The sequence below is a fragment of the Dufourea novaeangliae genome, unplaced genomic scaffold (assembly GCF_001272555.1).
Source record: "Dufourea novaeangliae isolate 0120121106 unplaced genomic scaffold, ASM127255v1 scaffold40, whole genome shotgun sequence".
NCBI classification, from domain to species: domain Eukaryota; kingdom Metazoa; phylum Arthropoda; class Insecta; order Hymenoptera; family Halictidae; genus Dufourea; species Dufourea novaeangliae.
In genome coordinates, this window is record NW_015373924.1 from 535,414 (window position 1) to 557,784 (window position 22,371).

Below are 22,371 nucleotides of genomic sequence, written 5' to 3' on the forward strand. Positions count from 1 at the left end.
CGCGATGCATAAGTGATGCGGCGCTAAAGTGCCTCCGTGGAGCGGAGTCGGCTGTGTATGCAACTGCTCGGTACCTGCCTATTCTCCTACGTTTTGATCCTTCCCCGTATACATACATACGTATAATTCCGCAACTGCGTACTTCCGAGAATGCATTTCAACCCCGCCGGTTGAAAGACGCTTGCCTTTTCCATATTCACGCAGGGTGCTGAAAGTGAATTGCTTTTTAAAACTTCCCCTCGTATATTGAAATATGGATGTCCTCTAGATACGATACGACGAGGAAAACGGCCTTTATTTCTTGTCCTCTTGTAATTACGGCTCTGCGGCCATAATTCGAAAATGTTTATTTCAATTGTTAACTACTACCACGGAATTCAACGCACCCCTCCGGTGGTCCACGCTACTTTTATTTCACGATTGTTACGCGGAAAAGAAGTAATGTACTAAAGTTAAGGGATAAACACATTGCGCGGAAGTACGTCTTTTTCAAATATTAACGCAAGTGTTTTTCGGTAGTGATATGTTCACCGCTTTCTTCGGCACGCGATAAAGAATGAGTTTTTTTTTATTGTTATCGCCATGGTGGTTTATTGTCGACATTGCTGAATACTGGAATGAAGATATCCTTTTGTTTGGTTTTCAAAGAGTTTAAATTAAATGTACATTAACATTTTCACGTTATGTAACTCGATTCTCTATTATTTTTTAATTTCTTATTTCTTGACGTAATTTGACTGTTTATACATTTCTCTCCTCTAAAATGATTTTCTTTCTCTACTTACTAATTTAAGTTAATTAAGAAGGAAGGTTAGGTATTATGATTTAGAGGGGAGTAATATTGTCAAAATCATGGCACATCAAACGAAAACATGTGAAGACATGGTAAAATAGAATTAAGACTATATTAAAAGAAATTAATAAGGGAAGGGAAGAATTAGAAAAAACAGTAGAAGCAGATGTTAAAGAGGTGACAAAGAAACTAGAATTAAGGGAGTGTTAGAAATGAATCCTTAGAAATGAAACTAAAAATAAAGCACACTTTGATTGGTTCTTAATGACTGTATTTACAATATTGTGTGTATGTGTGCGTATGTGTGATGTTCACCGGGTGAGTTCTAATTTGAGTCTGATATTTACAATAGTTCGGGCGCGCCTCTGACGTCGCACTTTACCCTCGTTGGCGATATGCTTTGTCAACAACGTTTTCTAAATGACGAATTCCTATTGGTTGAACTCTAAAGGAGTAGGGATATACCTCGGATTTCCCGAGGTTCGTGGTGGAGGAAAAGGTTCCTTCAGGAGAAAACGTACGCCTGGAAATAATTAAAACCACGTGGCTAAGTTTGGCTTGATCGCGCCGAGGTTGCGGGAGTCACCCCACGGTACAAGTTTATGGCGATTTTGTTATTCGCCTCGGTGGTACTACGCGACCGGAACCGGCTGTCGACAAAATGTTGGAACCCTCGTCTATTGTATAAAAGTGTCGAAAAGATTAAAAAGGTACACTATTGAAGTGAAACGGACAAGAAATAAACGCGTACATTATTACGGGAAATTGAATAGCTAAATTGGAGTTTTGTTATAAATTAATAACCGCTGCTATGAAGCACTGTACCTGTACGATGGAACAGGGAGTGTAGATAGAAGAAAAGAGAAGAGGAATTATACAACGGAATACAGAAAGTGATAAAGGGAATGGAAGAAAAAGAAAGAGAGGGACAGACAAGAAAGGAAGGAGAGTGGAAAGCAGTGATATTAGAGGTAATGAAGGAGGTAGGAAGAGCACTGGAAGAATTAAAGAAGGAAAGGAATACACAAAGAGTGTCACAAGGGGGAGGAGTTATTAGAGGAGAGCAAAACATTCAAGCAGAGATCAGGGTCATTAATAAGAAATTAGAAAAACAAGAGAGGGTGGAGAGGAAAAATAATATTGTAATCAAAGGGTTAAAAACAAAGATGACTGAGGCGAAAGAGAAAGTTAAAGAATTTTTAGAAAAAAAATTTAGCGTAAAGAAAGGAGTGGAAAGGATTGAAACAAAGGGAAGAGAACAAGATGTAAGTATAGTGATAGTTCACTTAGAAAGTTTGGAGATAAAACAGGAGGTAATGAGTTAAAAAAGCAACATGAAATTGAATGACATTTATTGACCATGGTTTGACAGATGACGAAAGGTTAGTTCAAAGAAGGTTAAGAGAAATAACAAGTAAAGAAAGAACGAATGGTAAGGATAATGATTGAAGGTTAACATAAGGTATAGAAAGATATATTATACATATACAAGGTAAATGGTACGAATGAAATGAGGAAAGAGGAGAAATACAGGAGAACAAATCTTCCAGTAGTAGCCTCGCCGGAAGGAAAGGGCAAAATGCAAAGAATGCAAAAAATAAGAAAAGAAAAGATTGGGATTAAAGAAGTAGGGGGAGTCAGACTGGCGAGAAGGGGAGGGAGGAAAGAGAGATGAAGGTTGCTATTTTGGAATGTTGCAGGACTAAAAGGGAAGGGCAGAGATTTTTGGAAATACATAGAACATTTTGACTACGTAGGTCTAACACAAACCTGGGTAGAGCAGAAAGGCTGTGAGTCTATGGAAGCAAAACTCCCTCAAGGATTTGACTAGATGTACCAAGGAGCGAGAAGAAAATGGAGGAGTGTTAATAGGGGTAAGAAAAGGATGAATTATAATGCAAGAAAAGAGTAGCATAGAGGGACTGATAGGAATAAAAGTAAAAGTAGGGAAGGAACATATGGGTAATCTACAATAACGGAGAACTGAACAATGCATACAAGTACTGTCGAGGGAACAAGAGCAGATAAAAGACGAAGTAATGATAGTGGGAGGGAGATTATAACACCAGAATAGGAAACGAAGGAAGTATACATAGAGGACAGAATGAGGAGGCAAGAGCAAGTAGAAAGTCAAAAGATGAAGTAAGGAACAAAGAAGGAGAAAGAATAATAAAATGGACGGAAAAAGAAGGTCTATACATACCCAATGGAAATATAAAAGGAGACGAAGAAGGAGAATACACGCAAGTGGAAAAAAGAGGCGCATCAGTTATCGACTATATAATAGTCAACAAGGTCGGATTGGACGAAGTGGAAAAGTTACAAGTGGATGAGAGAATAGGATCGGACCATCAGCCGCTGAAGTTGGTAGTAAAAGCGAGTAGGGGTAGTCACCCAGAAAAAGCAGAGAGATCGAGAAAGAGAAAATTTGTTGGAACGAAGACAATAAAGAGATACAAGGAAGCTACAAGAGAAATAACGTACGACGAGGAGAAGGAGAGAAATAGAGCATGGGAGAGGTTAAAAGAAGTAGGAAACGATAAAGTAGGGTAAAAGAAAATCAGCAGGAGGTGGAAAATAAGAAGAGAAAGTTGGTGGGATAGAGAATGTAGCATAAGGAAAAGAAGAGTAAAAAAAGTATACCAAATGTGGAAAGCGGGCAAAAAGGAAAGGCAAGATTATTTAGATGAGAAAAGGGAATTCCAGAAAATGTGTGAAGGTAAGATAGAGGAGGGAAGGAGAGAAGAAATGTTAGAGACAAAAAGAAGGCAAAAAAGGAAAGACAACTATCGGCATACATCAATAAGCAAAGAAAGAGGAAGACCAGAATAGACGACAGAATTGACAAAAGGACGTGGAGAGAACACTTTAAAAAATTATTGGTAGACACGAACGAGAGACGGAAAGGAAGGGGGAGAGAAAGAGTTATAGAAAAGGAAGATGAGACGGAAATCACGGACGAAGGAATTGAAGCGCAGATAAAGAAGTTGAAGAGGAAAAAGGCGATGGGAGAGGACGGAATCAAAAATGAAGCATGGATATATAGTGAGGGAAATACAAGGAAGGAACTGAGAAAGATTTTAAAAGAGGTATGGGCAGGGAAAAGCTTTCTAGAAGACTGGAAGAAAAGGTGCATAACGACATTGCACAAGAAAGGAGATCAAGAAGACGCAGCGAATTATAGAGGTATAAGCCTTTTATGCACAGCATATAAAATATATGCTGCAGTTTTGAATGAGAAGTTGAAGGAGGAAATCGAGAAAAATAAAATACTACCGGAGACGCAAGCGGGATTTCGAAAAGGAAGAGGAACGATGGACAGTGCATATATCTTACACCACATAATACAGAGGGAAACGACGAAAAAGAGAGGGAAGGTATATGCTTTTTTCGTAGACCTGAAAGCGGCATTCGACTCCGTCAAAAGAGAACAACTATGGGAACAAATGTTCAACAGAGGTATAGAGAAAGGGCTAATAGAAGCAGTAAGAGAAATTTATCAAGAAACAAGCAGTGTAGTAAAAGTGAATAAGGGAGAGACAGAGAAGTTCTGGACAGTTTTCACAATACTGATAGCAGACATGGAGAAACGCCTAAAAAAAAACAGGACAGGAGGAATAAAAGTATTCGTTTATATTTCCTTGACTACAAGGAGTGCAATAGAAAGAGAAAATTATTTGAAAAGGAATAGGTTCAGTAGAATAGGCGCCTAACAGAGGCAAGTAGAGGGGGTAGATATTACAGAGAAGCTGAAAGAAAGAGACAGGGATATTCAACTGCAAGAACAATATAACAGGATAAGAGACACCAGATACAAGAAAAGATTTAAACATATAAGAACGGTAAATCAACCTCAATATTTAAGAAGAGAGGGAAAGTAGGGAAGCTAACAGATAATGGCTCAAACAAGGTGCGGTTCGTTGAAAGGGTGGAACTAATACTGGGAGGAAAATAAGCAAAGAAAATGTGAGTTATGTGGGGACAGATTCGGAAACTTAGAACATCTTGTAAGGGAATGTAGGGAGTTGGAGAGGGGAATAAAGTTGACAGAAGTGGTAAGCGAGGAAGGAAGTGAAAGAGCGGTAGAATGGTTAAGAAGGTTAATAAAGAAAAAGAGGGAAAGTACAAGATAAAGGGAAAGGATTGTGGGTTAAATGTGCAAAATAGAGCCAAAGATTAAGATATAGCTTAGAAATGATAAGGTACCAGTAAGCTATTAATAAAACAGACTTCAACGAGTAGGAGGAGGTAATAATATAGGAGTAATTAGAACATTAAAATAGGCAAAAGAGTCGAGTAAGTGCGGTAATGAAACTGAAAGAAATAGGGAAAATATTTATAAACCGAGTCCCATTTTCTTGGCCGGGAGGTTGAAAAAAAAATAAACTTACATAGAATGTCTGAATTTTTGCTGTAGCATAATAAATATTGGAATTATTATTGGATCTATCTATTGTAAACTAGAAAGCAGTAAAGAAACTACGAACACGAATGATAATAAGCCGTATATTTTCCACCATACTAATATGATTTTAAAAATTCTTTTTCCAACACCCTACAGGCAGATACAAAAATCACTGGAAATAATAAAATTTACTCAAGTTTGCATGCGTAAGAGAACCTTTCGCTTTGTATTCGTAACGATTGCGTTTGAATAGTTTCACCGACGGCAGCCAACGAAGATTTTTCCCGCAGGCTGGTAGCAATTTCCTTAATCGGTTGTGCCGATGCGCTGACCCGCTCCATTAATTCATGCACGTACGCTATCGGTTTTGATACAACGAAAGGTTAGTTGCACATTCATGCTGACGTTGTAATCTCGTTACCGACGAACTCTGCAGCTGGTGCAGCTTACGTCTGATCCCAGAAGAGGATAGAACACTTAAACATTCATAGACGCCTGCGCCCTGGAGTTCAAGCAACCTGCTGCTCGGAACTTGCCTCCCCCCTCCCCCTGGTGCTCGTACGTACGTGAACCTGTACACGAAATTCTAAGACCAGCGCAACACGCCATTCTGGCTAGCAAAAATGCGTGTACGCGAACGAGCGAGCGAGCTAGCTCACGCGGAGAATGCGAAAGACTGAGACTCGTAGAGAGTCTTAATGAAGCCCATTCAACTGGCCATTATCGCGGGAACCACGTAATCGTCTATGGCAGTTCTCACTTAATAATCGTACCCCATATTCCGAAGTCCCGGTAATGAGTTTTCAGCGTGCGTGCACCGTTTACGTGGATTCCGTTCGCGACGCACAATCCTTGTACTCGTGCATTGAATTCGACGACAATGGCTGTTCCGAGGAACGGTTCCCTGATGCGCTCAATACGATTTCCGACAAAAGTTATGTACGTTTATAATTTCCCCCCCGTTGCCGTCGCGAGTTTGCGGAAATCACCATCGCGTTTGAATGTGAGACACGAAGCAGTTACTAATGGAGATGGAAATGGGAAGTATAGCACGAATTATGACTGCTTGAAACGATCGATACGGAGTTCTACGGAAATGTTTTTCTCGAATAAACTGACGGATCAATTTATTTCTGTATAGAACGTTGAGATCGGAAACATGTTTGGATTTATACTTTTAGGTAATAAATATTTAATGATAGATAAGCATTCGTCATCATATACGTGCTCATCAGGAAATATTCTGATATGTTTCAGATTCGGGATACAATATCGATTCCATATTCTGTCTTTTATGCATTTAAAAGATGTTGATATTATTAGAGTCTGAATGCATGGGAATATAATCTTTTTCATAAATAACACTTTTTTTGTATTTAGGTATCCACATTTTCAGTGTGTAGCATGCATTGACCCTCTTTCAATACTGCATATAATCAATTCTGTGCATCGCTATTTCGTTCTTTCTTTAAGATTAGATTTCCAATACGCGAGCGAATATCCCGATGTTCTTTAAATTAACCCCTTGCCATACTTTGACGAGCCTCACTCGTGATTAGAATTTTGAGCCAAACATAAATGTCACGAGTTGACTCGTGGTGTCAATTTCGAGTCTTATATTAGACATTAGGTGTGTTTATGGTGGAGATAATGGTGATATGGATAAGGGCTAAAATCTAAACAGTCTCGGCAGTAGGGATCCTGAACTGAAAACACAGCTTTCCGTGCACCACTTTGGCCAGGATTTTGCCGGACTATATCAAACGGTTAATCAAACCAATGAAAGTATATTACCGAAACAGAATATTTTACAAATAAATACATCTAACAGTAAGGTAGCTGTTAAATATGTATTTCTGTCTAGAAGAACTTGATTGTTTAACCACTATTAAAGAAAAGAGTAATTAATTGGCAGTATTTTATACAATCAAATGTGCTATAAATGCATAAAATCTGCAGTTTACTGATAAGAGAGACAGTTGTCAAAAAAAAAAAAATTACCACCATACGCCTTTATTGCTAGTCCGAAACTTTAATTTCTAAAAACATTCAAGTTTCGAATGATCACACATTAACGTCCGTTTTAACTAAAATATTTAAAAATCTCAATATAACGCCAGCAGAAATGCAAAAGAATGAGACTCGACTGTATCTAATAACTTGCGCATCTGTCTAGAGATTAACAGGCACAGCTATTATTCACTCGGTACCTACTATAAACCGAAATATTTCGGATTAACCATTTGCATCAGTGCGTCCCGTGAAATACATGAAACGTGCCATTCAAACGCTACGTGACTTTCGAGCATATTTTAACAATAATCCACCAACTGGAACGTTACGTGTGCGCAGCTATTATCTGAAACAAGTTGCCGTTACCGCCGGCACGTTCATTAATTCGCAAGTCATTTCGCGATTGCTTTACGATCGCGCCGGGTTCGAAGCGTTCGTACAATTCGTACGCTCGCGGCCCCTATCTACGTTTGTATCGGAAAACAAATTTGTCCTGAGGATAATGGATGAAGCGATCGCCGGGTCACAGAACATGTACCTACAGGAAACGTGCACGAAATTCTTGCACGACTCTATAATTAATGAACTCGCACAACGATCAAATGCACTGTCTCTGCTGCTGACCAATATTCAGCACGTGACACGAAAATATGGTAATTCGATGTAGCTTCTAGAACAGAGATCATCGAATAATTATGTGATACTATTCAATGTTAAATCTCAACATTTCTACCAAGTAGGTGGCAAATTCTTATGCTACTAGCATTCTATATGGTGCATATGTCTAATCCTCAGTTTAAGAAAGGAAGTGTGACAACGGAGATTTAATGATTAAGATCAATCTTATAGATAATCTTATAGATACCTAGATTATTTTGTAAAAATTGCTAAGAAAAATATAGGTACTTTATTTTAATTATACTTGTAAGTCCTTAACCCTTTCACGCCTAGCTTCAGATATACTCGACGTCCGCGAAACGATCTAAAATTGTCCCATTCAGCGGAGTAATATTGACGGCTAGCATCGCCGTCGCGAAATAGTTAAACAGTGTCTACCATTCTATCCATTCTGTTCAATATAATTCTTACAAAAGGCCCAAGTGTCGAAACACATTTTTTAACCATTATACATGGAGAGCTAGGTAAAGTATTCCGACTGTTTTCTTCGAAACCACTTGAGGTTTTTTTTACATTAACTGGGGCAGGAGGTTTAATCATTTAGCGTGTAAATAATTTTTCTTGGCAGGGATGAGGGTGCTCCTAGGGGTCAAATGGGGCCTCTCTGCATAGTTAAAGAGTTATGCCTTTTGTAAAGAGAAACTTCGGAGAGACGTCGAAAGTTATCAAAATGAACGTATTCTAGTTTGATGCACCATTTTATTAAATGTTCAGGATGATGTTCATGAACCTTCAAACATTTATTATTTCTTTCGCGACTATTGATTCGTTTATTTGGTAACATTATTGGAGTAATCGGTGCATAGGCAGAATATACGTACGTATACTTATTTTCATATCTTCTTTTGTTGCAAGAGCAATAGTCATTATTTTATGCTTTATGTAATGCCATAAAAATAAATTATACGACCTTAGACATGGTGAATGAGCTGACCATGAAACAGGACCGTCATAGCCAATTTATTTATTTTAAAAGTTTTTCTGTAATGTCATACACGACAAGATATCTTAAATCATTTTTCATCATCAAAATTTAAGGCGATATCTGCAGTGGTATCAACGGAAACAACTTGTAATATTTCATCTGGCTTACCCTGTATAATAAAGTGAGCAGCTATTAATAAATAGCTTACATCTTGAAAATATTTTAAGAACAGATTTGTATATTAAAGGTGTAAGTCTGTATAATATTATAATTGATGAAATGTTTAGCTTAAAGGCTACTTTAAAACTGTTTGTCTCCTTTTTTTATCGATATTGAACGAATTATATTTACTGTATGAGACACAAAAATTTACTGAAGTGTCTATAATTACATTCACCATTGATACCTCCGATTTAGATAACTTCTCTATATTCATTATCTTAAACATATTCTAATTGTAAAAGTAAACAATAAATACTTTTAACGTTCAGATATATAATTTAATATTTCCTTTAAAATACAAGACTCCTTCTTTCGTATCGTATATACGGTGAAGGACAAGAATATTGGTACATGTATTATACATAGATATCGACAGTGTTAGTATTATAGCTTTTGTTTTCTTTATTCGTTACTACTGCACTATGAATACTTATACATATATTTATATCAAAATTATGAACTTGTACAATTCAGCAAAGTCCAAAGTCTACTAAAACCTAATAATAGTTGCACGTTATAATGTACTTACATGATAAAATATCTAATAAAGGAAATAACTTTCGATATTATTTTCCTTTTAATAAATAATTCGTGTCCGAAATAGCTAATTTGCTTAAATATCCCTAGTCCACTTATTACGATTAAAATATATAGTACAAAAAGGATACCTCTTCTTATTTCCAAATTCCTACTTTATAATACTTCTATCTGTCACTGTAATTCCAACACAATTAAGACATGACTTTATGATGAAGTACATCTTTAATAGATTACTCAACCTTCATTCGTCACGATATGATCTTCTGCGGGTTACAAGCCAGTTGACTTACCTGAAACAAAAAAATTAGAATATTCAATTAATGTACTCGATAAATACATGAAACTGTAGTAAATTGATATATTGTATTAACTACATGTAATTTAGTAAAATACTATAAACGCTTTATTATTGTGGGAATAATAAACTTCTTACTAGAGCTTTACAGTGTATTAATTTATTTATCTAAAATTTATTATCGATAATAAATCATCATCGTCTTAGAAGTCTTCTTTTAACCTTAATCTGTGTAAGTTATGGGGTGGAACGAGGGGGGACGTGAATCTTGCACGATTTTATAGAGAAATAACGCCTAAAAATATTACACTTTGATAGAACGCATAACTCTTCAAAACTTTTAATATAATACTTGTCAAAGGTAAAAAATTTTGACGATTTTCTTTACTTCACTGAGTCTTATTTTTTTAATCAAATTATGAACAATAACTTTTTAATCCGGGTGCATTCTCAATATAGGACATATACTATTCATAAAAAAAATATGAACACCTAATGTTTAATAGGTTTAAAGGATGTATAAAACACTGAAGGTAGGAATACATTTTTGTTGCTTTAAAATAGGTTCATTTTGTACTTAGAAGTGAAGATCACGCTTTTGAATATTACAAAATATGTATTATATAATTTTATTAGAATTTAGTAATGTATGTGTGCACTTACATACAAGTAAGTAGCTTACGTTACGTTTAGGCTCAATGTAAAATACTATTATAATTCAGAAAATATATTTATTCCATTGTAAAAATACAATAAGTCTCAAAATATTTAAATGTAAGAATTCAAATAATTCTTTAAGTTATTTTTCCATAAATATTTTTAATTCTCTCTAGAACGTCCAGAAGTTCAATGCAAACCGTCTCGACAGATACGTAGGGATTGAACATCCCGGGTAAACAAAACTATAGTTAACTAAGTATACGGACGAAATAGTTTATTGTTTAGTACCGAGCGGTTGGATGTTTGTACCACGAGTTGGGCGGTGATGGTGTATAGGTTGGTATTATGAAGAGAAATGCGTTTCTGGATAGATTGGGGCTGAAATAGAGTTCTAAACGTAGTGGCAGACTACTTGAGAACGAGAGCTAAGCACACGGAGTACTCTGTTCCTCCTTTCTTGACTGCATTGTCCAATACAATATAGTCTACGATACGTCACCACTAACAAAATACAAAGCGCATCTGTATAAATATTGTAGAATCAATTCACATGTTAATGTTTCTTACGTGTATTTAATACTGCTATTTCACAAAATATGTTTGCCCGCTTTATCATAATTTACTTAAATGCTTGAAGATAAGGTAATATAAAATTCAATAGAGATTAAATATACAAATTGAAAAATGGTATTAGTCATTTACATTCTTAAAAGAGATACGCATTTTTTAAATAAAATTATTAAACTGTTCTTACATAGAAGTTTGTCGTGTCTTGCTGTAATATTGAATGGTGTTATAAAATGAATTAACATTTTAATACAAGTGTATAATTTTTATTGTATTTCGTAATTAAATGCATCTCCCAAATACAAAAAAAGGAGACAAATAATAATTATTAATTCAGTTAATAGAATACTTCAATTTTTATTTCTTTTATAATAAGATTATGTTGTATTAGCAAAGAGTGTGGTATATAGATACAATTGTATATACAGGGTGTCCCATGCAAGTAGCACTAGCCATAGGGTCATTTCACGCGAAATCGGATACTTTTTGAAACAACATTTCGGATTTTATGACACTTGGATATGTTGTAATCTCTAATGGTATATAAACGTATCTCGAAGAATTGTTGAAAATTTGAAAAATTGTAGATTTTACAGCTGTTTGAAGTATACAGGGTGTCCTAAAATAGCTTGGACTCCCGGAAATGAGGAGTTCCTGGAATGATTAGAAATAACTTTTTTCCTCAGCAAAAATGTTATCCGAGGCTTCGTTAACGAGCTACTAACGAAAAACCGTGACCAATCCGCGAGCCTACCGGCCCAGTTCCCGCGGTACCGTTAGCTACCAATCGCAGCGCGTAGCCAACGATGTCGCGGAAGCTCGGCCGGCAGACTCGCGCTCTGATTGGTTGTGGTTTTTTGTTAATATCTCGTTAGAAAAGTCGTAGATAACATTTTTGTTAAGGAAGAAGTTGTTTCAAATCATCCGAGGAATTCCCTATTTCCGGGAGTCGAAGCTATTTTGGGACACCCCATAGTGTCAATGTATTTTCAATAAATCATAACTGTTGAACTAACTGACTGATCAAAATAAGCTTTGTGAGTGCTTACGTCAAGAGTTAAAATACATGAATAAGAAAAAGTTTATTTCTTTTGGAAGAATGTATTGTACCCAAATATTGAGCAACATATTAAAAGGGGATTTAATTAATACGTAGCTTATTAAACGCTACACGTGGAAATCGAAGGGTAAAGAAGGAAGTTGGTTTACCGAGCGTCTGAACGAAAGGCTCTCGTGCCGATGTGCCGGAGGATGGAAAGAGACACACAGTGGCATTGAGACCGTGACAACGTCGCACGAAATACGCAGCTCGCGTTGGATCCTCACCACGCCACGCACCGAGGCAGGGCGACCACCGAGGGCTCTTCTTTCGAAAAACAGGCCATAGACTAGCCAGTCGGCTCGGCCGGTCGCAAGGCGATGTGTGTTCGACGTAGTGTTAATTTCAATTAATTTTCATATAGCCAATTTTAAAGTCTCCAAATTATTGAAAATTTGCCCATAAAGAGGACAAATAGGATATATCCTCATTTTTTTCAAATCTTTAAATACTGCCCCGCTATTATAACATTGCATTTCTTTGAAACAATTACAAAACAAATAGTTAAGAAGTAATTTTTTTACCTGAAATAATTTTTATTAGGTACTTTTGTGTCTCCAGTGTAAGCACTCACAAACCTCATTAATAATTTATTATATGTATATAGATGAAATATTCCGAATTATTCCATACAGATAAAATTTCCAAACTAAATATAGAGGAGAACATAGAATTTCTTAATGCAATCCGGTACAATATACATGACTGACTCGAAACGTAGAGCTTCTCGTCCAAGTAGTATCCTAGAAATCAGTGCAGCGCACTACTCTAGTAATATCGGAGCCCCATTAGACGCAACTCGGTCCCTGAATTGGGTTTCGAAAGACGTCACTTTACGGAGTAAGCGCGACGCTATTACAGGCACTGCTAGTTACTACGATAGTTCAAGGAAGGAGGAAACTAAGAAGGGGTGAGACTTGGGAAGAAGGAGAGGAATGAGGGTACGGTGGAGCGTAATTTCGAGGCATCTTGTTACTCCATGTCGCCTTGTGAGGGGAACCAGTAGCGACGGTACCCCTGACATAAGGGAAAGATGACAGAGGATAAGAGAAAGAGATGAAGAGAGTACCTCATCGACGTTCTCTCTCCCGATTTCTCTCACGCTTACCCTCATGAGCGTGGTAACATCTCGATGGTGCAACTTCTCCAACGACGGAGTATCTCTCCGACGTCGAGTGCGGAACAAGTTTCGCGGCGAGAGTGCATACTCCACCTAAATTAACTCGCTTACTTTGGACTTGATTGCATATCCATATAGCTCAGCGCCTGCGTCCCCCACTGTCGATCGACTGTCGCTTCTTACCCCCGTTTAAGACACGTAAAAAACAATAATTATTGTTAACGGAAATCGTGTTTTCGTTACTTCGATATCAATGTCATCGTATTGCTTTACTATTAGAATTCAAGTAATTCTTGTTCGGAAGAATAAACGATGTAAGTCATTTTTTTCAATTTCTTCTGTTACTAATTTGTATTAGCCTTGCGTTTAGTTTCTGATGCTTGTACGTAAGCTAGTGTTTAATCCGCTTTGATGGGCACGCTATTTTGCTTGCTTTTCTCTGTTTTAAGTAACTCAATAAAAAATACTCTCACAGGTAGAAAATACACGGTGGATCCAAGTTTGTAGTGTAAATGTGGCCAGGTGATTTTATGAGGACATATAATATATAAAAATAATTAAAATAAGCTTTTATGTGAGACTTTCTTTTCAAGAAAAAGTAACTATGAAAATAAATTGATTTCGCATGCGTTTGATTACTTTTTGATGTAACGTTGGTCGTAGTAAATAACTACTGTGCATTCTATCGTACACGGTACATGCATACAACTTGTTTGTTATTAAGAATAATTAATTGTCAGTGTAAAATGAACGGACTAATTTATTTCGTCCAAAATTCGTCGCTTTTTCCTTCACATAATAACACTTGAAGGGTGTCTGAAAATGGAACAACGTTTTGCACATACTCACTTATCATTTACTTATCGAAGTTTAGTCAATAAAGTTTACTATGAACAATTTTCAACTAGAGACTTGGTTATAAGAGACATTTCCATTCGAGTATTAAATTACAGAAGTGTAGCAATAAGACAATCCAGAAAACATAGGTATATTATCTGAAATATTTTCTCTTTCACTATTTATGTAACAATTAGTTAGTTGCATGGGGTCATTACAGTTTCGATGCGAGAGGAAGTGTGCATTTATTAAACGGAACGCGCCTGTACCATTGTTAGTTTCTGATTGTACCATGCGCGCATGTGTCGTTACTGTCGTTTAACAATTCGACGTGCGTTACGAAAAGTAGCATGTTTCATTTGTCTTACGAAGACCAGTATATTTCAATTTACAAATAGTTCACGTACAGTTACTCACAAAATTGAGCGTACACCTATATGTTAGTAATGAAAATTGGCAGGAGAATAAATAAAAACATACATACTTAAGAGTAAAGATATAATATATATTTTATTCGTACATTTTGACGCATAATGCATCAAACAAATTTAATTAAAATAAACCATGTGTTTGTATTTAATATAAAAATGTAAAAGTGCACTTATATTAGTGACACAAAATTGAGCACACGCTTGATATTTAAGAATTATAATACATAGAGGAATAAATATTAATATTTTGTAGGGTAGCCTTTGGCTTTAATCACAACCTGTAATCGCCGTGGCAGGATCACACTTAATTAATTAATTAAAAACAGTTACAAAATGCCTATAATACAAAAATGGAATTGTCTTTAACGAAAAAGCAAGATTTATTAGCTATGATAATTGAAGGTCTTATCCCAACAGACTTTATTCAATTTTATAATAATATTGTTACTTAAATAAATTAAATTGTTTGTTTATGTTTGGTTGTTTTATTTCTTTTATTAACCCTTTGAATCCGGAGAATTTTGAACAAAATATACGGAACATGCATATACGTCGCCCAGATTCAATGGATGAAAAACGTTTATTTCATTAAAAAGAAACGTTTACCTTTTTATTTTTGCAGTAGAATGCTAGGTAATCTATTTAATGTGATGGTTTTCGTAGCTAGAATTGAAACGTGCTACTCTTCGAGACCACAATCGAAACGTGCTGCTGTTCGTGGTTAGAAACTCCGAAGTTCTAGTCTTCGTAAGACAAATGAAACGTGCTACTTTTCGTAACGCACGTCGAATTGATCTTGTCACATGCCAAAATGTGATTACTTTAGCGATTTTTTGTTTTGCTTCATTATTTTTTATGTTTAAATTTTATGTCAACTTATTTTCTTACAATTTTTAGTAATAATACTCAATTAATGGCCACAGTTCTATTTCATTATATTTAAAAGAAAGTGAACAAAAACTTAATACTAAATTGACATACTTTGAGACCCCATGCGACCATCTGTGTGATTTTTTGTAAGCGACTACATACTTAAGGGTTAAAGGAAAACCAAAAGTCAATGAATTGGTATCTGGCCAGCAAAATGTTAAAAGTACCGATTAGCAAATGATGTAACAACCTTAATAACGCAATCAAATTAACGATGATTTGCGAAGTTAGAATCTGGAAAATCAGTTATGTTGAAATGTTGAAAGCAACTTCAAGACCACATTGACAATATTAAATTGTGATAATGCCCACCGTCCCTTTATGTAGAAATATGTGGGTGGTACGGGTTCTAATCTTGGATATGGCTGTTGGTCCCTTCGGTTCCTTACATCTCATCATCCAATCCTCCTACAGGATTCACATAATATGTTAGCGTTTGCGAGTGTCGAGTGTGGGTATTCGGCTGTCGGTAGCTAGGCGTAGCCTACAATGGTTCGCAGACGTAACCAGTTTGACTTTCACCGACACCGCCGTCTCTTGCCGCCCGTCACCGTGAATATCCTACAACTTCCTACTGAAATCTTCATCGGATAGGAATAACGGTTCGTGGTTGGTGGCGTCGCTGCCAGAGAGGGTGGATCTACGAAATGGTGGATTGGAATCAACCTGTAGCAGTTCACTTCTGTATACTCGAATCAAATCGACGTCAAACTTATTTCATTCTTTGATCAAAAGAGAAATTTTAAGATGAAGTATTTAAATTCAACTTTTTCAATCGGTCTTGCAACCTTATTTAAAATACTTGCACGATCCAGCGTATTAGTTTTTTTTATTTCGAAAGCTCCTATTGAACGTAATAACATTTACATGAAATATTTTTTTTATTCTGCATAATTACATAGTTATAACGAAGAATATTTTTGTAAAGAGAAATTTCGAAATGTCGAATGATATGAAAACAAACGTGGATATTCTGGGTGGAGAATTGTTTTAATGAATGTTCAAAATGTAGTTTTCTTCTCAATATATAGACTTTATTAATAATTATAATTGGGTTCGTTCACGAATTTCACCATCTTAGTGACTCCTTGATTTCGTATCAGGTTCGTCCTCGTTTTCAATCATCCAAGCGGATCTCTGACTTCGTGTCAGATTCTTCCGCGCACCTCACTAACAAACTGATAAACCATATTCCTTGGAAAACCTACTCCGCCGGCCTCTCGCGCTGCTGGCGACCCTGGCTCACAACATTTGCATTATAAAAAAACTATTAATATGTTGACTGCCATGGTGAACATCCGTGACTGACAACCATCTTTGTCAGTGGCGTTCTAACGGTTACGAATGACTGGCGTTACCGAATTTTCTAAAATTCATGTAACAAACAACTGCCATCAGACAACCAAATTGTAAATAATAAAAATAACTAAATATAGCCATTTAACTATACTACCGACAATAGTGAATAAAATTTTACTGAATCAAATTACGCAATGTTTCATTATCATATAGGTATTTATATAACAAGAAAAGAAATAGTATATTTGGTGTTATGTAGTACTAATTTTTTTTAATATACTTCACTCACTTCTCCTCCTTCAAAAATATGTTTCGCGTCTTTGTGGTATATAAATTTAAAATTGATTTCAAACCTTATTATTATGAGAAGAATAAAAATGAAGAAAAATGTGAAACTTGTTCGTATTCCAGACAAATGTATTGTCTCCTCTGATGTCTCGGGAGAAGTAATTAAGTCGCGGAGTTCATTTCGTGCACCGCAGGTAGTAACTAACACCAAAGTTAGATACTGAAAGGCTTCCAGTAAATCAAAGGATCAAGTCTCACGGGTACGGAACGAAAGGAAATATGATACTTTAGAAATTCGCGAGAAGATCGTATCTCTTGCAAGAAGAAAGGTACATCGGACGGGGAAGGAAAGAAAGGGTGAAGGAAGATACGAAGAGTTGAGTCTAGTGAACTAATCAAGAATTTCTCGCCTTGAGTCGCAGAGCAGGAGCTCGTTTCTTTTCAGGTGACGATGATGAGAGCACAGACGAAAGAATGGGATGAAAAAGGACGAGTGCTTGCACCTCTTTCTCCTATGAAGATCCTGGTCAGGTTAGTCTAATGAAAAGCTTCATAACACGAGCCATCGATATACGCGACAATTAACTAAAATTCAATGCATCGACTCGCAATTAGTTATATATCTAACAAATGTCCCGAAGAATTGCCACATATTCGAACAGGAAAAGTTAACAAGGAAAAAATTTTAGTGATGCCGTTCTGCAAAATGTCTAAAATGTTAATATAGACAGTTATAGAATGTGGTACATTATTAAAATTGTATTATAGTTGTAGTAACTAATTTCGCGCAGAGAATACCTGAGGTCACAAACTGAAATCAGTAATTTTGAAGGTAGTCGTTCGCATTGTTTTCTGTATCTATCGCCTTTATCAAATTTTTTTTTCGGTGAATTTATCGTTAGTTACCATTTTTGTGTGCTTTAACACATTGAAATCCCAATCCGTACTGAATGTTACTATTAATTTATATATGGAAAATACAGAACTTTCGTCAGAAGAGTAACAATTTGCACTAATTTACCAATTAAAATCAGAGAAATATATAATAAGTACTAATTTTCTGAAAGCAAGATAAAAATAACATTGTGCGTGAAGAAGTGCTCATTCCTTCTCATTTTATAGCTCAAGCCAAATAATTTCCACACCGCCATTCTTGGTAATTTATAAAATTCTAAGAAAAACGTAGCTGACAGTACGATGAGTTATTATCATGTGCAACTCTACATATTTCCAAAAAATTAACTACAAACTTGAATACACAGACAAATCCTAATATTATGCAATCCAATTTTATTTAGAAACTACTGGTGATTCGTGTCATACAATTAATCTTGTCAGTAAAATTCTATGTACTCAATGAAGTCTAATTTTAAATTACAACAATTTTTTTTCTAGCCAACATTTTATATCTGTAACTACGGACCAATAATCTTACGATGATGGAAGGGTAGGTAGACTTGTAAAAGTTTATAAACACATGTCCGATTAGTTCACAGAAAGTCATATAATCGCGGATTCGCGCCTCTCTTGCCCTTTTTACAATTTCACAAAGCATACAGATACCACATATGTGTAATAACTATACAGAGTGGTCCATGCAACTTGTTCACCTTGAATAACTTCTAAAGTATGCATTGTATGAGAAAACTTTTTGTAGAAAAGGTGTATGATTGGGAGGGATACATTATGTAATGCATATATTTTTTTGTAAGCGGAAGGGTTTCGGAGATTCGGAGCACAACTTCGTCTTTTTAAATGGAATGCTCTATTTTTTATGCCAAAATATCGAAGAGCGTTAAATTTTGAGTAAAAAAGTACTGACTTTTATTAGCCGTAAACCTAATAATTAACGACTAATTTCATTTTAATTCTTGAAAATGGTCTGTGCGTCATATCAAGTTGGAGATTTAATACCAGCAACGAATTCCGTAAGACTTCTTAGATTCACTAACGTAGGCGTTCCAAATGGTGTTCAATCACATTAATACAATGATGTAATCTATTAGTCAATGAGGAAACTGCACTCCGAATTGTTTTCGTAGCAAGCATACTGCATGCTTCACGAATTCGTTTATTCATATTCGCTAGTGTTGTTGGTTTACGATACACCCTACATAAATTTTAACGTACCCTATAGAAAGTACTCTACCGGCGTTAGATTTGGTAAAAGTGCTGGCTGCAGAAATTCTCCACCCCGACCGATCCATCGATTGGTGAATTGTCTGTCCAGACAATGGTACATTTTCTAATAAAGTTACTACTGCATATAGCAGACATAAGAGACCGGTCAAATGGTTAATAACTTGAAAACGAAGCCTCCAACACTATTTCGTTGTTCCTTATTTTCGTCTCGGTTTGATTTCTAGAATAAACCCTTGAAGTTTTTAATACTTATTGTCGTTGAACAGCCTGTATAAAGTGCAACAGACAATATTTCTATTCGAATGAACATTTATCGTTAGAAATCGGCTACTTCCCTTACGTATAAAAATAATGAAGTAACACGAGCAATATCAGAGATATAAAGTTAAAAAGAATTTGATTGGGGGAGAAAATTGGTGGAGAAGAGGAGAAGGGATGAGGGAACGATTTGGCCAGGAGATTCGAGGGTGCCGAACGACAAATGGATGAAGCCCACGGAACCAGAAGCCCGATGCTCCCATCGGGTAATTCTACCCGCTCGAGTACCTACCACACTCTCGTATACACAAACCTCGGTAGGCATGCACAGTTGCAAGGGAAAGGATGCTGCTTCGATAGCCGCGGGGGAAGTAGATTGGTGAGGTTGATGCGCTAGATAGAGTTCATTGGCTCAGCTCTAGATCAAGAGGGTTTACGTTCAGGCATAAGAAAAAGGGAGCGGAATGCTTTAGAATTGGTTGAACGCGTTCAGCCCATCGATTTCACTGCGGAAATAGGACTACTGTCTTGAAAATGAAAGTAAAGCACTCTTTATTTTAGTGTTTTCTGAACAGGTTGCGCCCATTAATTTGTATCTCCTTAAATTGGGTAATTAACCGTCGTGCACTGTACAAAAACTGTTGCATTATTATTCGTTGAACTAAATTGAGACAGAATTAAAATCGAATTAAAGAGATATACTTGCCTATCGCTAGTTTATAATATACATACATATGTAACCTATCGGTGTGAAATTAATTTACAAATTTCTATAATAAACAGGTATAATTAAGAATTAAACTTGTTGCTTTGTACGACTTCTCGAAATCGATATTTAGTCAAATGAAGCATAGATATTCTTAAGATATGAATTCTTGATACATATAAGAATAAATTCTAATTATTGATTATTTTTATAGAAAAATTCGAGCTTTTGCATATTTTATGTACCTACTCATTGGTATTTATTGAAGCTTTTATTTTACAGAACATGTGTAGTTCCAACATTTATAGAAGTTTTCAATAAACTGTACCGTTTGTAGGCTTTTCCTTGAATTATGTCATCGGTTTTACATTCCCTCAGTTTCCTTCACAATTTTCGTTACTTTTTCCATTAGACCATGATATTTTATTCGATTCCCTGACAGGACAACGTCATGTTTATGTAAATGTGACGCGGGGCGCGGCGCCGAGACAATTTTTGCACGAAGTGTCCAACAACGTCGCGCCAACGCAAAAGAAACATAATTGTGACCTCCCTCGTTTTTTTCATCCGCCGACGCGAGGGGTGTGAGTAACCTGTGACACCGATTGCGAGTGTGTCACATGTCTCAGCGCCCCCAGCGAGATCATCACTGAATAAACATGACATTATTAAGCGGACCGCTGCCCGGCAAACACTCGCGAATTAACATACAAATTGAGCAACGAGAGCGTTCAGCTTTGAGACGCTGAGACGAGAAACATACTCGTGTGTCCACTATGATATTTCGATTTACACGTTACATGTTGCACGTTACAGACGACCTGCTCAATGATGCAGACAATTTTGCTTAACGCAATGGAGTTCAGAATTTCAGTTTTTAAACATCTCCGATGATATTTGGAGCCGTTTCAAAAAACCGGTAAGATTAGTATTCTATGCATTCAAACTTGTCAGGGCATAATTTAAACAATAAATTCTTTGAGGTTTTGTTATATATTTGTTAAAAGCATAACTAAATTTGTCTGTAAATACATAGCAGGTTTTCCAAATTGCTTCTTGCAATGGGGATGGAATAATTTTACTTCTCGTAGAAATATTAATAAACTCTTATATATTTGAGGTTTTATTATTTCAAAGTTTTATACCCGATACATGCTTCACGAGTGACACGGCACAAAGCGAAAAGCCATTTCTGCAGTGGGTATTGAATACGGATGGAAGCCCGTGCTCGGCAGAAATTATATTTTCCTATGGAAAAATAATACTTCCTCCGTCGGAGTGCAACCGTATCTACCGTTTTCATCCTGCTGGCGTTAGGCGCGGCACCCACTCCTCCTACCCACGAATGGCTAATAAAATTAATTTTTCTTCATCAACTTCTATCGAAAAGTGGAATAGGCGATCCAGTACAGGCCGCATTATAATATCACAATGAAGTGTGACCTTTAGTCCGCCCCTTTCCATTCTTTCTTCTCCCCGCAGATAGAGAGACACAGAGGACATCGTTGGATCATTTCTCCGAGCGAAATGCATCGACAGGATCCTCCGTGTTGGTTGCCCTCTATCGTGTTGCATACAAATGATGAATTACGAATATCGATTCTGGGTAGAGAAGGGATGAAGGAACCGACAGGGTCCGAGTGCGAGTGAACCGCCGCGAGAATGGGGGGAAGGGACACGGCACGGAGAGAGAGAGAGAGCGAGAGGGAGAGCGAGAACGAGAGCGAGAGGGAGAGGGAAAGCGAGGGCGAAATGGAGAGGGAGAGGGAGAGGGAGAGGGAGAGGGAGAGAGCTGAAGGATTAGGGTGAGTCTACATGGAAGGGGAGGCAGGAAAATTATTCGCGTCACGCCAGGCGCAACAAGCGATTTTACGAATGAGATGTGCCGGCGCAGCGACGCCGATGCGGCCGGTTGGTCCCCGCCTTGATTTCTACCAAGTTTTATTCAGTGTAGCACTCTTCTGCTGGGAAAACGACACCACGGCCAGTTTCGAACTTCAACGAGAACTTTGTCGCGGAATACAGACATTCAGGAAGTCCCACATACCACCAGTTGGCACGAGGGAAGTTGTAGAAATTGTTCTTGGACGAAGCCCTCTCTCTTTTTTTATGAGATAACATTTTTATTATTACTACATCGGACGAACACTTCTCCTAACTTTC

The 22,371-nt window shown here is 36.7% G+C and overlaps 2 protein-coding genes across 2 annotated transcripts; both read left to right on the forward strand.

Annotated features, from left to right (window-relative positions):
• The first annotated feature begins 1,698 nt into the window (after window positions 1-1,698).
• LOC107195036 lies at window positions 1,699-3,346 on the forward strand. Its single transcript, XM_015584796.1, has 2 exons — window positions 1,699-2,106; window positions 2,840-3,346. The coding sequence occupies exons 1-2, from the start codon at window positions 1,699-1,701 to the stop codon at window positions 3,344-3,346; spliced, it is 915 nt and encodes a 304-aa protein (XP_015440282.1).
• A 93-nt stretch (window positions 3,347-3,439) lies between these two features.
• On the forward strand, window positions 3,440-4,506 carry LOC107195037. The gene is made up of 2 exons (XM_015584798.1): window positions 3,440-3,512; window positions 3,680-4,506. Exons 1-2 carry the CDS (start codon window positions 3,440-3,442, stop codon window positions 4,504-4,506), a joined length of 900 nt encoding a protein of 299 aa, XP_015440284.1.
• Window positions 4,507-22,371: the final 17,865 nt, after the last annotated feature.

Excerpts from the sequence above, each read along its gene's own strand:
- LOC107195037 (XM_015584798.1), top strand. The coding sequence starts at position 3,440 with ATGTGGAAAGCGGGCAAAAAGGAAAGGCAAGATTATTTAGATGAGAAA. Across the intron at positions 3,513-3,679 it reads ATTCCAGAAAATGTGTGAAG|ACACGAACGAGAGACGGAAA; the intron begins GTAAGATAGAGG and ends AATTATTGGTAG.
- LOC107195036 (XM_015584796.1), top strand. The coding sequence starts at position 1,699 with ATGGAAGAAAAAGAAAGAGAGGGACAGACAAGAAAGGAAGGAGAGTGG. Across the intron at positions 2,107-2,839 it reads GTTTGGAGATAAAACAGGAG|TGGGAGGGAGATTATAACAC; the intron begins GTAATGAGTTAA and ends AAGTAATGATAG.